This window comes from Antechinus flavipes, chromosome 1, assembly GCF_016432865.1.
Source record: "Antechinus flavipes isolate AdamAnt ecotype Samford, QLD, Australia chromosome 1, AdamAnt_v2, whole genome shotgun sequence".
Classification (NCBI taxonomy): Eukaryota; Metazoa; Chordata; class Mammalia; order Dasyuromorphia; family Dasyuridae; genus Antechinus; species Antechinus flavipes.
The window spans coordinates 454,877,755-454,894,587 of NC_067398.1; the positions used below are offsets into that span (position 1 = coordinate 454,877,755).

A 16,833-nucleotide genomic window follows, 5' to 3' on the forward strand; every position below is an offset into this window, starting at 1 on the left:
TTTGAGTTCTAAATTCTCCCCTTCCTTCTGCACCCTCCTTAATGAGAAAGCTGGCAATTTGATATAGGGTTTGCATGTACAAAACTTATTTCCATATCAGTCATATTAAAGAAAATAGACAAAAATAAAACAAGACCAAAAAAAAGCAAATAGTAGTAAACTTTGATCTACATTCAGAATCCATCAGTTCTTTTTCTACAGTAAATTTTTTCAGCATGAGTCCTTTGGAATTGTCTTAAAATTTTGCATTTCTAAGAATAACTAAGTCATTCATAGTTGATCATCATGCAATATTACTGCGTACATTCTCACTTCACTTTACATCATTTCGTATAAGTTTTTTTTTAGTTTTTTTTTCCTGAAATCTACTTGTCCATCAATTCTTATAGCACAATAGGATTCTATTACAACTTTATACCACATATATGAACATTATGGAATATTATTGTTCTATAAGGAATGACCAGCAGGATGAATACAGAGAGGACTGGCGAGACTTACATGAACTGATGCTAAGTGAAATGAGCAGAACCAGGAGATCATTATACACTTCAACAGTGATACTGTTTGAGGATGTATTCTGATGGAAGTGGATTTCTTTGACAAAGAGACCTAATTCAGTTTCAATTGATAAATGATGGACAGAAGCAGCTACACCCAAAGAAAGAACACTGGGAAATGAATGTAAACTATTTGCATTTTTGTTTTTCTTCCCGGGTTATTTTTACCTTCTGAATCCAATTCTCCCTGTGCAACAAGATAACTGTTCGGTTCTGCAAACATATATTGTATCTAGGATATATTGCAACATATTTAACATATATAGGACTGCTTGCCATGTAGGGGAGGGGGTAGAGGGAGGGAGGGGAAATTTGGAACAGAAGAGAGTGCAAGGGATAATGTTGTAAAAAAATTACCCTGGCATGGGTTCTGTCAATAAAAAGTTATTATAAAATTTTTTTTTAATTATTTTGACTGTGCTTTATCTTTTTTAAATTCCTTATAAAGTCATTAACTCCTACTTGTCCAGTTCTAATTTTTAAGGAATTATTTTCTTCAATAAACCTTTATACCTTCTTTTCCATTTGGCCAATTTTACTTTTTAAGTTTTTTTTTTCTTCAGTGAATTTTTATACATCTTTTTCCATTTTTGTGTTTTTCAAACAAACCATTGGCTCTTTTTTTCTTTATTCTTTTGCACCTCTCAATTCTTTTCTCAATTTTTCTTTTACCTTTCTTCTTTTTAAGTTCTTCCAGCAAATCTATTTTTTTTTGGCTTGAGACCACATTTTTAAAGAAAATTTTCACGTAGCTAATTTGACATTGTTGTCCTCTTCTGAATTTGTTCTGATCTTTCTATCACCATAGCAACTTTCTCTGGTCAGATTTTTGATGTTACTGTTGTTGTTGTTGCGTGTTCATTTTCCAATCTATTTCTTAATTTTTAACTTCCTGGAGTGGAGAGGACACTGTTGCAAACTTCAGGGGAAGGGGGAGTGGGAATTGTGCTGCTGTTTTCAGAAATAGTTCTGGGTGTCTATAATTTTTTTTTCAAGGTGGTATGATCTAAGGAGAGGTGTGATCACTGCTCACCTGACCTGTATGATTCAGTGGCTCCCAAGGCCCAGTCCTGGTTTGCTGGTTTTCCAAGTTCCTCTTACCCTAATGTGATAAACCCTTTCTGGCCAAACTTTTAAGTTGTTTTGGAGGTCTATGGGTTGAGAGCTCTCATCTGGAAACCACCACTGTTGCCACTAATTCAGAGACTCCCAGGGACTTCTCCTGGTTTAGTGGGATTGGATCTGTACAGCACTGAGACTGCTTTCCACTCACACCCTTGAATGACAGAGCTTTCCTGCTTACCTTCTAAGTTATCTTTTGCTAGGAAATTGTTTCACGCTGTCTTTTTGTGGGTTCTAATACTAGAATTTGTTGAAAGTCATTATTTAAAGGTATTTGGAGGAGAGCTCAGGTGAGTCCTCACCTTTACTCTGACATCTTGGATGTGCCTCCTCCTGGAATTTTCTGACCAGTTCTTCACTCCTCTTGACATCTGTGAGCTGAGAGTTCTGGAAATTACCTCTAATTCAGTTGCTCTCAAAGATAATCTAGCTTGCCCAGGTGCTGCTTGCCTGAACTGTACTCCACTCTCACACCAAGTGAGAACTTTCCTGTTGACCTTTTAAGTTGTTGTAGATTCACCTCACTCTTTTGTTGATTCTTCCACTCCAGAATTTGTTTTGAGTTGTTATTTTAAAGTTAGTTGGAGGTGAATTGGGGAGAAATCAGGTGAATCACTGTCTTTATTCTATCATCTTGGCTCCACCCCTGAAATAAAATTTTATTTCTATTATTTTATTTCTTCCAATTACATACAAAAACAATTTTTAACATCCATTTTTTTAAATTTTGAGTTCTAAATTCTCCCCTTCCTTCTGCACCCTCCTTAATGAGAAAGCTGGCAATTTGATATAGGGTTTGCATGTACAAAACTTATTTCCATATCAGTCATATTAAAGAAAATAGACAAAAATAAAACAAGACCAAAAAAAAGCAAATAGTAGTAAACTTTGATCTACATTCAGAATCCATCAGTTCTTTTTCTATAGTAAATTTTTTCAGCATGAGTCCTTTGGAATTATCTTAAAATTTTGCATTTCTAAGAATAACTAAGTCATTCATAGTTGATCATCATGCAATATTACTGCATACATTCTCACTTCACTTTACATCATTTCGTTAAGTTTTTTTTTAGTTTTTTTTTTCCTGAAATCTACTTGTCCATCAATTCTTATAGCACAATAGGATTCTATTACAACTTTATACCACATATATGAACATTATGGAATATTATTGTTCTATAAGGAATGACCAGCAGGATGAATACAGAGAGGACTGGCGAGACTTACATGAACTGATGCTAAGTGAAATGAGCAGAACCAGGAGATCATTATACACTTCAACAACGATATTGTATGAGGATGTATTGTGATGGAAGTGGATTTCTTTGACAAAGAGACCTAACTCTGTTTCAATTGATAAATGATGGACAGAAGCAGCTACACCCAAAGAAAGAACACTGGGAAATGAATGTAAACTATTTGCATTTTTGTTTTTCTTCCCGGGTTATTTTTACCTTCTGAATCCAATTCTCCCTGTGCAACAAGATAACTGTTCGGTTCTGCAAACATATATTGTATCTAGGATATATTGCAACATATTTAACATATATAGGACTGCTTGCCATGTAGGGGAGGGGGTAGAGGGAGGGAGGGGAAATTTGGAACAGAAGAGAGTGCAAGGGATAATGTTGTAAAAAAATTACCCTGGCATGAGTTCTATCAATAAAAAGTTATTTTTTTTAAAAAGTCCTAGTTACTTCTTCTTCCACATATCCATGGATAGTATGTGTATTGAGTACTAAGAAGTGTCTTCCACATTAGAAGAGAAATGCTACTAAGATTCTTTATTATATAAAACAATCAAACCATACAAAAACCTATATCCTTTTATTTTTATCCAAGTTTACACAAAAATGTCATCTCTGAGAGATGAAGCATATTTTTTAATTAAAGATTTGCTGACAAGGTACTCACACCAGTGCCCTTAATTATGCATTCCCAGTGTCACCACCACTCATCTTCAAGAGAACTTGCTTTCTTTCTCTAACCAAAATCACATAGGTCCATAGAATGTTAGAGCTGGAAGAAACTTTAAAGATAATCCTATATGTGGTAGCTTTTAAAATTCATTTTGCCTTCTGTTTTCATAATAAGGACAGCTAGAATACTTGCAAATTGATTTTAAAAAACTATAGTATATAATATTTAATATAGTTTTGTCTATACTATACATTGCATAACCTATCACTTCTCAGAATAGAAGATCTGATACAATGAACTGATGCATACCCTTATTAACTAATCCTCTGGCAACAAAGCTTATTTACGTCAAAGTTAATCATTTTTTATCATAATGACTAAAGGTCCAACAGAAAGACAAAAAAAAATGTTAAGCAAAAAGGAATAATCATTTATATAGTACCTGTTATACTTTCTCATTTGATCTTCACAAAAACCTTAAAAAGTAGATGGTATTATTATTTTATAGACTGGACTTAAATTTAAGTCTTCCTGACTCCAAAGTCCTATGTTATATATACTGAACCCACTACTTGTCTTTAAGGAGGAAATTTCTATATGTCCCTGTTCTCCAAGTAATTGCTAGTAGAGCTTTTGAATGCTCGACAGAAACTATTCTTAAGAAACGTGGGAGGTATCCAGGTAGAATGGAAAAGGACTTTAAAGCTGCCAGCTATCTACTTTATTTTCTTCTCTCCCTTTCCCTGGGAAATTTAGGAAGCTACATTCCTACTGTCTAATTGAAAAGGAAGGTGGCCAAGTAGATCACCACTGTTTTGCTCTATCCCTATTAGAATATTTTCCCTTTGCAAGGCTCCATAGAAGACTGATGCTCAAGCATTAACCAAAAAAAAAAAAAAAAGCAAGTGCCAGAATGTTTGTGGCAGCCCTTTTTGTAGTGGCTAGAAAGTGGAAATTGCATGGATGCCCATCAATTGGAGAATGGCTGGGTAAATTGTGGTATATGAATGTTATGGAATATTATTGTACTGTAAGGAATGACCAGCAGGATGAATACATAGAGGCTTGGAGAGACTTACATGAACTGATGCTAAGTGAAATGAGCAGAACCAGGAGATCATTATACACTTCAACAACGATATTGTATGAGGATTATTGTGATGGAAGTGGATTTCTTTGACAAAGAGACCTAACTCTGTTTCAATTGATAAATGATGGACAGAAGCAGCTACACCCAAAGAAAGAACACTGGGAAATGAATGTAAACTATTTGCATTTTTGTTTTTCTTCCCAGGTTATTTTTACCTTCTGAATCCAATTCTCCCTGTGCAACAAGATAACTGTTCAGTTCTGCAAACATATATTGTATCTAGGATATACTGCAACATATTTAACATATATAGGACTGCTTGCCATCTAGGGGAGGGGGTAGAGGGAGGGAGGGGAAAAATTGGAACAGAAGAGAGTGCAAGGGATAATGTTGTTAAAAAATTACCCTGGCATGGGTTCTGTCAATAAAAAGTTATTATAAAAATTTTTTAAAATTATTTTGACTGTGCTTTATCTTTTTTAAATTCCTTATAAAGTCATTAACTCCTACTTGTCCAGTTCTAATTTTTAAGGAATTATTTTCTTCAATAAACCTTTATACCTTCTTTTCCATTTGGCCAATTTTACTTTTTAAGTTTTTTTTTTCTTCAGTGAATTTTTATACATCTTTTTCCATTTTTGTGTTTTTCAAACAAACCATTGGCTCTTTTTTTCTTTATTCTTTTGCACCTCTCAATTCTTTTCTCAATTTTTCTTTTACCTTTCTTCTTTTTAAGTTCTTCCAGCAAATCTATTTTTTTTTTGGCTTGAGACCACATTTTTAAAGAAAATTTTCACATAGCTAATTTGACATTGTTGTCCTCTTCTGAATTTGTTCTGATCTTTCTATCACCATAGCAACTTTCTCTGGTCAGATTTTTGATGTTACTGTTGTTGTTGCGTGTTCATTTTCCAATCTATTTCTTAATTTTTAACTTCCTGGAGTGGAGAGGACACTGTTGCAAACTTCAGGGGAAGGGGGAATGGGAATTGTGCTGCTGTTTTCAGAAATAGTTCTGGGTGTCTATAATTTTTTTTTCAAGGTGGTATGATCTAAGGAGAGGTGTGATCACTGCTCACCTGACCTGTATGATTCAGTGGCTCCCAAGGCCCAGTCCTGGTTTGCTGGTTTTCCAAGTTCCTCTTACCCTAATGTGATAAACCCTTTCTGGCCAAACTTTTAAGTTGTTTTGGAGGTCTATGGGTTGAGAGCTCTCATCTGGAAACCACCACTGTTGCCACTAATTCAGATACTCCCAAGGACTTCTCCTGGTTTAGTGGGATTGGATCTGTACAGCACTGAGACTGCTTTCCACTCACACCCTTGAATGACAGAGCTTTCCTGCTTACCTTCTAAGTTATCTTTTGCTAGGAAATTGTTTCACGCTGTCTTTTTGTGGGTTCTAATACTAGAATTTGTTTAAAGTCATTATTTAAAGGTATTTGGAGGAGAGCTCAGGTGAGTCCTCACCTTTACTCTGACATCTTGGATGTGCCTCCTCCTGGAATTTTCTGACCAGTTCTTCACTCCTCTTGACATCTGTGAGCTGAGAGTTCTGGAAATTACCTCTAATTCAGTTGCTCTCAAAGACAATCTAGCTTGCCCAGGTGCTGCTTGCCTGAACTGTACTCCACTCTCACACCAAGTGAGAACTTTCCTGTTGACCTTTTAAGTTGTTGTAGATTCACCTCACTCTTTTGTTGATTCTTCCACTCCAGAATTTGTTTTGAGTTGTTATTTTAAAGTTAGTTGGAGGTGAATTGGGGAGAAATCAGGTGAATCACTGTCTTTATTCTATCATCTTGGCTCCACCCCTGAAATAAAATTTTGAAACATATTGATAAAGTAAGGTAAATGTAGTTCCTTGTGATTGCCACACTGAGGCTTGTGATACATTGTTTTACAATGACCTTTAAGCCGCTACAACTTAAGATTTCTATGTAAGAAATCACCCATGATTGAAACTTAGAAACAGGAATACTTTAATTCCCAGTTACCTCTATCAATAAAAAGTTATTTTTTTTAAAAAGTCCTAGTTACTTCTTCTTCCACATATCCATGGATAGTATGTGTATTGAGTACTAACAAGTGTCTTCCACATTAGAAGAGAAATGCTACTAAGATCCTTTATTATATAAAACAATCAAACCATACAAAAACCTATATCCTTTTATTTTTATCCAAGTTTACACAAAAATGTCATCTCTGAGAGATGAAGCATATTTTTTAATTAAAGATTTGCTGACAAGGTACTCACACTAGTGCCCTTAATTATGCATTCCCAGTGTCACCACCACTCATCTTCAAGAGAACTTGCTTTCTTTCTCTAACCAAAATCATATAGGTCCATAGAATGTTAGAGCTGGAAGAAACTTTAAAGATAATCCTATATGTGGTAGCTTTTAAAATTCATTTTGCCTTCTGTTTTCATAAGAAGGACAGCTAGAATACTTGCAAATTGATTTAAAAAAACTATAGTATATAATATTTAATATAGTTTTGTCTATACTATACATTGCATAACCTATCACTTCTCAGAATAGAAGATCTGATACAATGAACTGATGCATACCCTTATTGACTAATCCTCTGGCAACAAAGCTTATTTACGTCAAAGTTAATCATTTTTTATCATAATGACTAAAGGTCCAACAGAAAGACAAAAAAATGTTAAGCAAAAAGGAATAATCATTTATATAGTACCTGTTATACTTTCTCATTTGATCTTCACAAAAACCTTAAAAAGTAGATGGTATTATTATTTTATAGACTGGACTTAAATTTAAGTCTTCCTGACTCCAAAGTCCTATGTTATATATACTGAACCCACTACTTGTCTTTAAGGAGGAAATTTCTATATGTCCCTGTTCTCCAAGTAATTGCTAGTAGAGCTTTTGAATGCTGGACAGAAACTATTCTTAAGAAACGTGGGAGGTATCCAGGTAGAATGGAAAAGGACTTTAAAGCTGCCAGCTATCTACTTTATTTTCTTCTCTCCCTTTCCCTGGGAAATTTAGGAAGCTACATTCCTACTGTCTAATTGAAAAGGAAGGTGGCCAAGTAGATCACCACTGTTTTGCTCTATCCCTATTAGAATATTTTCCCTTTGCAAGGCTCCATAGAAGACTGATGCTCAAGCATTAACCAAAAAAAAAAAAAAAAAAGCAAGTGCCAGAATTTTTACAACTTCCCATTGCTATATTATATGAAATATTATGAAAATCAGGCAGGAGAACAGAGAAACCCAGAATGACCTGAAGGATTAAGTGTATAAAAATCTGTAAAATTTGGAATTGTCAGCCAATAGCTTCAGGACCACCTGAGGTTTTTCAAGTATATAAATGCAGCTCTTAGTCCAAATTAATGAATGTACTTATGTGTTGACTCATCTTATTAGTGTCAAGATGAATTTAGTACTCCACACAATGACTCATCAACCTTACAGGGGAATATTCTACACCATACAAGAGACACTGATTAGATCTAGTCCCATAAATGATGCAATATGTAATACACATTTCTTTATATATTATTCTTATTACCTTTAAAAACATTATTATTTGAACCTTTATTATATTAATTTGTAAAAATTAAATCAAGTATAACAAATGCCCACGTAAATGTAAATAAACTTGCTAAAAATATATCTGTTATCAACTAATATATATATATATATATATTAATGCTGTTCTCATGAATTATAGTCTAAGAATCTTCAATGACTCTGTGACTTATCAGAGTAGGAGTTTCCTTCACCAGGGAAGATCACAATCCCTATAACCTTCTCAACTGTTAATTTATTGCCCATTTGTATTTAAAAATGCTCTAAATAAGACTATTCAACATACTATAGTCTTTCCTTTGGATCATTAATAATTCATAGATGGAAGCCCAGCACTTGTGCTACTCACTTGTTATATGTAGCCTTCATTAGATAACCTCCTCACCTATTTTTTTCCAATCTTCCTTAATGATGTCTTTTTATTCATTTCTTGGGCACAAGTTTTTATTCCATAGCCTACTTCTACTCACTATGCATCTTTCAATTACCCAATAGATCAGTAGAAATTTCAGTACTTCTGAAATTGTCATAGAATCACAAAATTGGAAGGAATCTCAGAAGTAATCTCATATAAGCTACTCCTGAACAGAAATCTCCCTTTTCAATATTTCTGACAAGGGATTCATTTGAAAGCACAAAAGGTCTAGAAACTCAAAAGAAATTCTGAATTAAAGTAGGAGTGAAGGAGAAATAATGCTTCTAGATATTAAATTATATTATAAAGCAATAGTTACAAAAATAATTTAGTGGTGGCTAAAAAAAGTAGAAGAGTAGATCCATGGAACATAATAGATAAGCAAGAAATAGAAACTTTGCAACTTAATAGCCTAGTATTTGATAAATCTAAGAACATAAACTGTTTGTAGGAGGATTCTCTATTTTAAAAAGGGATTCTGGGGACAGCTAGGTAGGTGATAGACTGTTGGGCCTAGAGTCAATAAGACTCCTGAGTTCAAATCTGCCTCAGATACTTAGGCTGTGTGACCCTAGACAAATCACTTAACCCTGTTTGCCTCAGTTTCCTCATCTATAAAATGAGCTGGAGAAGGAAATAACAAATCACTCCAGTATCTTTGCCAATAAAATTCCAAATGGAATCACAGAGTATTAGGTAACTGAAAACAACTGAACAATAACAAAGCTGAAAAACCTGGCAGTATACATGTACACATATGTATTTGTATTTGGACCTACATATCATGCCATATACCATAAAAAATTCCTAAAGAATACATGGCTTAAATATAAAAGGTCATTTTTTTTAATCAGGGGGAAATGAAAGGAAATTACTCTCACAACCATGACTAAGTAGAAAATTCATCATTAAATAAAAAGGGTTGGAAGTGTTCCCAAAAATAAAGATGCTTACATGACATCGAAAATTTTTTATATGAACAATATCAATATATCTAGGATTTTAAAAAGAAATTGTCAATTGGGAAAAGAAAAAAAAAAACCTTTGAATTTGCTATCCAAAGTATTTAGCAAATTAACACAAAAATATAATACTCAGAGTCATTCCCAGTGGATAAGTGGTCAAAGGATAGGAACAGGTTTCAAATAAAGAATTATTACTATTCACAACAGTATGAAAGATTGTTTCAAATTGCTAATATGGTTTACCTAAAACTCAGCAAGTTTTCTAAAAAAGACAAAAACAGAAATAGTCATTGTTGGAGAGGCTAGAATAACAAGTACACTAATATGTTTTTGATGGACCTATAAATTGATTCAACTGTTGTCAGAAGCAGTTTGAAATTCATTTAATAAAGTGACTGAAATGTCCATAACTTCTCATTGAAATATCTCACTGATCAGGATATTCCCTAAAGAGGTCAAGAACAAAAATAACAAGAAAATTCCACATATAGTAAAATATTGCTAACTAGTGTATTATTGTATATTATAATGTTGTAGCTAAAAATTAAAAAAAAACAGCATGTAGCACAAATTCTTGGGGAATTTTCTATATACTAGCAAGCTTCATTAGACAACCCCAGGCACTCCAGATCTAATCAATCCCTCTGGCAACTTAGATCCCTGATGCTCTATATGGCACTTACTTATTGGTATAATTAATTGGTAATTGATTATATTTGTACCAAGAGATTGGGGGGGGGGGGGGAGAGAACTAGGAACTACACACTATCCAGCAAAAGCTTAATATATTAAAATTTTTCTAGTCCTTAATGGTTTCTAGATACAAATAGAGACACTACTCAGCCTTCAAAAATATTATGGGTTCAGGATGACAGATTAAAATAGCCTTCATTTTTTTGTGACTCTGAAAAAAGTTCTACTATTATTAATTGTTGGAATCCTTACTAACTGCTAACTAATTAGCGTTGATCTAATCTTACAAGAAGATGTTTTGGGCAGAACCTGAAACAAGGTACTAAGTAGAACTAATTAATACAAGGCTTGTGTTCACACCTTTACTCATTGGAGTTCAATGAGTTCACACCTCTCTTGAAGCTCTTTGGGCCAGAGAGCACTAGCATAAATAGAGCTTCAATGGGCCAGTCAAGGAAGTTCTTCAGAGTGAAGAAGCTACAAGTCGAGATTTCACCAGAATGACATGAAGAGTGGTGCTGGCTCTGGAGGCTGAAGAAAGCAGAGGCAGAAGCAAAGGACAAAGCGGCAAGAGCTCTTGGAACCAAGCAGAGAGATAGTCTCTAAGCTAACCGGGCTATATTGGAGATAATAAAAGATCTGAACTTTTATCACCTGGCGGCGTTTTGAGAAGAAAAAGCTCACCACAAGTGATCCTCAGTTTATTAACATCAACTGAAACATAAAAAATAAATAATTTCCAATATAGTTTACCATTGTAATAGAAAAGGACTTACCTTTAGGTACAAAGAATGAATGATGTCTATTCTGTAAATGATGCTATCTTCCGGGTACCTCTGTTTCTTCCTTCACTCTCAAATCCTCACCAAAATACTCTACACCTAGGTTCCTATCTCAAGTTTGAAATATAAATAAATATAGTTCAAATAAATATAAATTTCTGACAAATAGTCCTATTTTACTTCTACATGCACCTTCAAGAGATCTAAGATTTTTCAATTACCTTTCTTATTTTAGCATTTTTTACAAACCTATGGTTAGTTAATCCAATAATGTTTATTGTCTACTATTTTCCAATCACTATGTTAAGTGCTAGAAATACAATGAATTACAAAGAAGAAAGAAGGACAGTCCCTGCCTTTGAGGAATTTACAATCTAATGAAAGAAGACAGTAAGCAAAAGGAGGCAGGAAAGTGGGGACAGAAGGTGCCCAATGTAGGAGCATCTTGATCCATGGAGTTGAAACTAGTTAGAGCAGCAGGTGCAAAGCATAATAGTTTTGTGCATGAGATGAAAATCTAAAGTCAGAATGAGTCAAGAAATCTTTTTTAAGCTACTCCAATATCCCCACCTCAATACTTACAGAGAGCCCAGAATTCTCCATTGATTTAATAAACCAGAGGTATAAACTAAATGTGAATAAGGCCTAGATATCTCTTTTGAATCAAACAAATGTATTTTAAATAAAATTATTAAAATTTTTTGATCAATTTAGGAGTCCTTTAACATTATTGCTTGAAGTGAAATGAAGCCACACAGGAAGGCTATTCAAAATAATTTTTAAAAACTCATCTGGAGCTGCCAATTTTGTGTAAAATAGCATGCCAATTCAGAACCTAGGGATTTGAGCATCTGGCAGAGGAGAGGATAGAAGGTCATTCCAGCTCAGGACCTACAGTGGGAAACAGAAAAAGAGCTGAAGCCAGAGAAAGTTTTGGAGAGTAAGGAATGAATCAGACCCTCAGGAGCTAAACTGAAAAAGAATTATTAGCATAGAGAAAACGGAGAAAAGGAAAGGGAGGGGGAAAAAAAGAACTAAGATGCCGCTGAGAAGGGAGAGGATGAGAAGAGCTATTAAGAAAATTCAGGCAGAGGCTTCCAGGGTACCCACTCTCAAAGACTGAAGGAAGTTCCAAGAAAAGTTCAGATCTTTCTCCAACTTCCCCTTCTAATGCTTATCTATTATTAGTTCTGGTTCTTCACCTGGATGTTCTTAATAACCTGAATTTTGCTTCAACCACAAAGAGGCCAGGAGAAAATTAGGAATAAATAGAAACTTAAAGCAAAAAGCCAAACTTCTGCCTAAATGTTAGCAGTTGTTTAATTGGGAGCTCAGAGCAATTGTGATTATATTTTTAACTTTTCATTTAATGTAAATCCCCTGAAGCAACAGATGAAGGAACCATGTGGACATTATATTGCCCTTAGGCATCAAAGCAGCTGATTATCCTAACAGGGTTGATATCTTCAGAGACAAAAGTTTAAATATAGGTCCCAGTATTCACTGGTGTTATGGTTGTATTTCTTTTGAATGTGTTAGACTTTTCCTCATTTAATTTCTTATAATTCTTTTTAGCCATCATGCAGACTTTTATTTTGGGCTGAATTGTAAGAGAAATCCATGCTTTGTTTTAGGCTCTTCAGACATATCGGAGTGATCCTGCCATGAGGAAAATGTTAAATCATCTCTATTTCTACATCATGCCTGTCTTTAATGTTGATGGATACCATTTTAGCTGGACTAATGTAAGCCATTTTGTCTTTCTACTGGACACTGGATAAGTCAAAGGACAATACTAGAACTTGGTGGGCCTTTAGGAATCATTTAGTCCAACAGAGACAGAGAAAGCCAAAAAAGGGAAAGTGACTTGCCCAGAGTCACACAGTTAATAGGAGAGCAGGGATAGAACCTCCATTTCTTGATTATTATTCAAATGCTCTCTCTATTAATTGCCCTGCTGCCTCCTTTCTTAGATGATGAAAAAGAAAATCGTACATAAGTACTGAAATTAATTGAGTATTTGATCTAATTTTGAACATTTGACTAACCTGTAGATTTTTTTCTTCATCTATTTTCTTAATTGAGGTTAGGATCGATTTTGGAGGAAAACAAGATCAAGAAACTCAAGGTTCCGTTGCCGTGGAGTGGATGCTAATCGTAATTGGAAGGTGAACTGGTGTGGTAAGTTGGGAAATAATTGGAAATTGGATCACAAGTTGTCCATAGGTTTCACACTTCAGAGTGATGAGCCCATTAGCAATCCAACAGGAGCCTCTGCTACCTTTCTAGTCTATGCAAGACTGACATAGAAAAGCACAGACATGGGGTCTCTGTCATGATTCTCAAAGGAAATAAGGATAGATATGTGTATATTATATATTTTAGGACCAGGAATTTAAGTCTTTCAGCCAAATTCTGAAAATTGATCATTTAAACATAGATGTAAAAGTTGGGAGGAATGATATATGTATGTCATGGAAATAATGAGAGTAGAAACTAATTTGTGGTTTAAATCTGGTTGAGTAATTTTATCATCCTTACCCCAACCATGTTTATCCTGCCATGCTGATGAAAGCTGCCAAACCTTTCTTCCTAGTTATAGTCAACTAGTCAGTCAGTCAAGAAATATGTATGGACAATTTTATACAGACAATTTTATATTTTGCTTCCACTTCTATTTCAATCCTTATTCCTATTAATAATGAAATAGCTTTCTGGCTTTTCCTTATTCTTCAATGGACCCATGATCTTAGCAACATGGAGACGCTTCCACCAGTGCAGATCACAACCTCTATAACTTTTATAAAAAGACTTAAAAATTAACTTTTAAAGATAGATACTGTGTGGAAAGAACAATCAGATACGCATGTCTTAAAGCTAGGAAAATCAAATGCATAAAAAGTAAAGAAAAACATGAATAGTATCATATTTGAGAACAGAAGGAAAGCAAAGAGAGACTGTCAAAAAATGGCCACTTTTGCTTTTCAGAACTAATTTTGCTTTCAGAATTGTTCCTCAGAACAGCTAGGTCTATAATGGATAAAAACCAGCCCTGGAGTCAGGAGGACCTGAATTCAAATCCAGCCTTAAGATATTGACACTTACTAGTTATATATGTGACACTGAACAATCACTTAACTCCAATTAACACACACACATACACACACACACACACACACACACACACACACACACACACACCACTCCTGACCATATAGAATCTCTTATTCCAAAAGTTAGCCAATTTTAGGTGAGGGAAAAGTACAAATTAATTTTGAAAGAGGCAATCTAGGATTTTTTTGTAGATTATTAATAAAGAAATCATCTTGTTGTTTTGTATACTTTGATAGGCCCATGATCTCAATCATATGGGTACACTGGTGTAGAACCACAACTTCTCTAAACTTTCCCATTCATTTTCAGTTTCATGCCATAGCATTCCAAAAAGCCACTAATGAAACGCTACTACATGTGTAAAGAATGTTTATGGGTTTTTATTTTGTTGGTTTTTTTTAATATTTTGGGAATACAAATGTAGTCCTTGAACATTAATTTGTTAGCCTTTACACTGATTACATGACTGATCTATCATCTCCTTAGGTCTTAGATGTCATTGATTTATATAGCACTACATAAACATGTAAATTATTACTATTGATAATCCATGCCCTTGAGAACTACAGAGAACTAAGGCAGAAAGTGTGGCTATTTTAATGTCTCATTTTTGATGCTACATTCCAGAAGCATATCTTTGATGTATGATTATTACTAATTTAATAGTTTGCATTTTACAAAGAACTTATCTCAGAATCCTTTGAGTCAGGTAGTATAAGTTTTATCATCTATTTGCAGATGAAAATTCTGATGATCATCAATGCAATTCAGTTGACTCAACATTTACTAAGCACCTAGGCAATGTGGTAGGTGATAGAAATATGAAGTCAAAATGTCAGGCCTTCAGAAGCTCACATTTTATGGAGAAAATTGTCCATAATCCCTTATCCCATCTTTGTCAGAGGAAAGACTTGCTTGCTGTCCAGTACAGTACTCTTCTCCTGACACAATTCTATCATTCACAATATTGTTTTCTTGTGCTATACTCAGAATTGTGTGTGGGGGAGGTTTTTTTAGATAATTTATCTTCTTGATTCTAATAAGAACCTTGAAAATGGCAAAGAATCTCACAAATATTGGACTTCCAAAGTTATACAACCTATTGACCTGAGAAATTGTTGTTTAGTCATTTCTCAATTGTGAATAACTCTTTATGATTCCATTTGGGGTTTTCTTAGCAAAGATACTGGAATGTTTTATCACTTCCTTCTCCAGTTCATCTTACAGATGAGGAAACTGAGATAAACAAGGTTAAGTACTCTGCCCAGGGTCACATAGATTCATATTTCAATTCATGAAGAGTCTTCCTGATTCCAGACCCTAGCACTCTATCCACTATGCAACCTCATTGCCTCAAGGGGATGGTGTGCCCAATTGAAGTCAGTTAGAAAGACTAGCTTCAATCTGTTCTTGAATCATCTTAAGGAAAACAGATTTGTCTCCATAACATTCAGACATAATGTTCCACACTAATTTGAAAATATCACCTTCCTTTTTCAGTTTTGAAGTTTTTAGAAGGCTATGTCCTCTGTTTTCCCATAAGATTCATAAAAGATAGATATGTTCTCTTGCCAGAGTACTTAAATTCATATATACAGAAAGCAATATTACCAGGATAAAGTCGACCCATTTTCACTCTCTGTGCTTCCATCTTCCCTTATAAAATGTAAGGGAACCTTCATTTCTATGTTAAAGAGACATTATGAGGGGAAAAAATGATATTATAAACAGAGAATGAGAAATTATCCAGTTTTTTCCACTCAGGACAAAACCTCCTTAGTAGATTAGCTTTCACTAAGTACAGGGTGACTCAGAAGCACAGACTCAGATCGAACAAGTCTATCCTGGAGAATAAAATAGACTAGACTCAGGCAGACAATCTAGTACTAAATTTTGCTTACAGGTGACTGTAACTGGTTTCTCAAGTCCTGCTCCTTCAATTTTTTCTATGTCTGTCATGGGAACAAGTCAGGGCAGGATGTTTCCCTCATCAAGACAGGAAATAAACTAACTTAATATTAAAGTTTGACCCAGGCAATTCAAGAGGGCAACTGCTTGGATTTGCTAACAAGGTATCGTTTCTTCTTTTTTTCCCCATCGTGTTCAACTCAGTCCTTTTTTTTCATCCCCAACTCTCACCAATCTTCCTCTCAAGTACAATGGAAATTGGAGTCCAAATCAGGATATTTCAGCTAAAATAGAATATATGACAGAAGCACAAGGATCATTATCTCAATTTTACAATTGGAGAACTAAAGGTTATAGAATATAAGTGACTTGGCCAAGAAAACCTGGCTAATAAGGAGCAGAGATGTCTTGACCCTAAATTCAATGTTCTTTCTATTACCCCGATAAGTCCTAAGCCAAGCCCAATTTGGTCTTTGCTTGGTCCTGATTGACCAAGATTGAATATAAATAGCAGTCATTTCTGCTTTGGCCAGAAACCCTGAGAATCTTCCTCTCCCAAATTTATTTATTTAGCATTTGGGGTGGATTTGGACTAGTGAAAGATGAGATTCTTTGCCTCAATTACTACCTAGCCTTAATCACGGAATGGGGGCAGCCTCAGTTAACTGAGACCAAGAGCTTAGCTTAAAAAGGAGGGCTCCC

General features: G+C 34.6%; 1 protein-coding gene across 1 annotated transcript in view; it reads left to right on the plus strand.

The window, feature by feature from the left end:
* Positions 1 to 16,833, plus strand: part of CPA6 (carboxypeptidase A6) — a 112,581-nt gene that overhangs the window by 52,046 nt on the left and 43,702 nt on the right. Inside the window, exons 5-6 of the mRNA XM_051973619.1 lie at positions 12,744 to 12,854; positions 13,200 to 13,290. Coding sequence (XP_051829579.1) covers positions 12,744 to 12,854; positions 13,200 to 13,290 — 202 coding nt within the window. The remainder of the gene's footprint in view (positions 1 to 12,743; positions 12,855 to 13,199; positions 13,291 to 16,833) is intronic.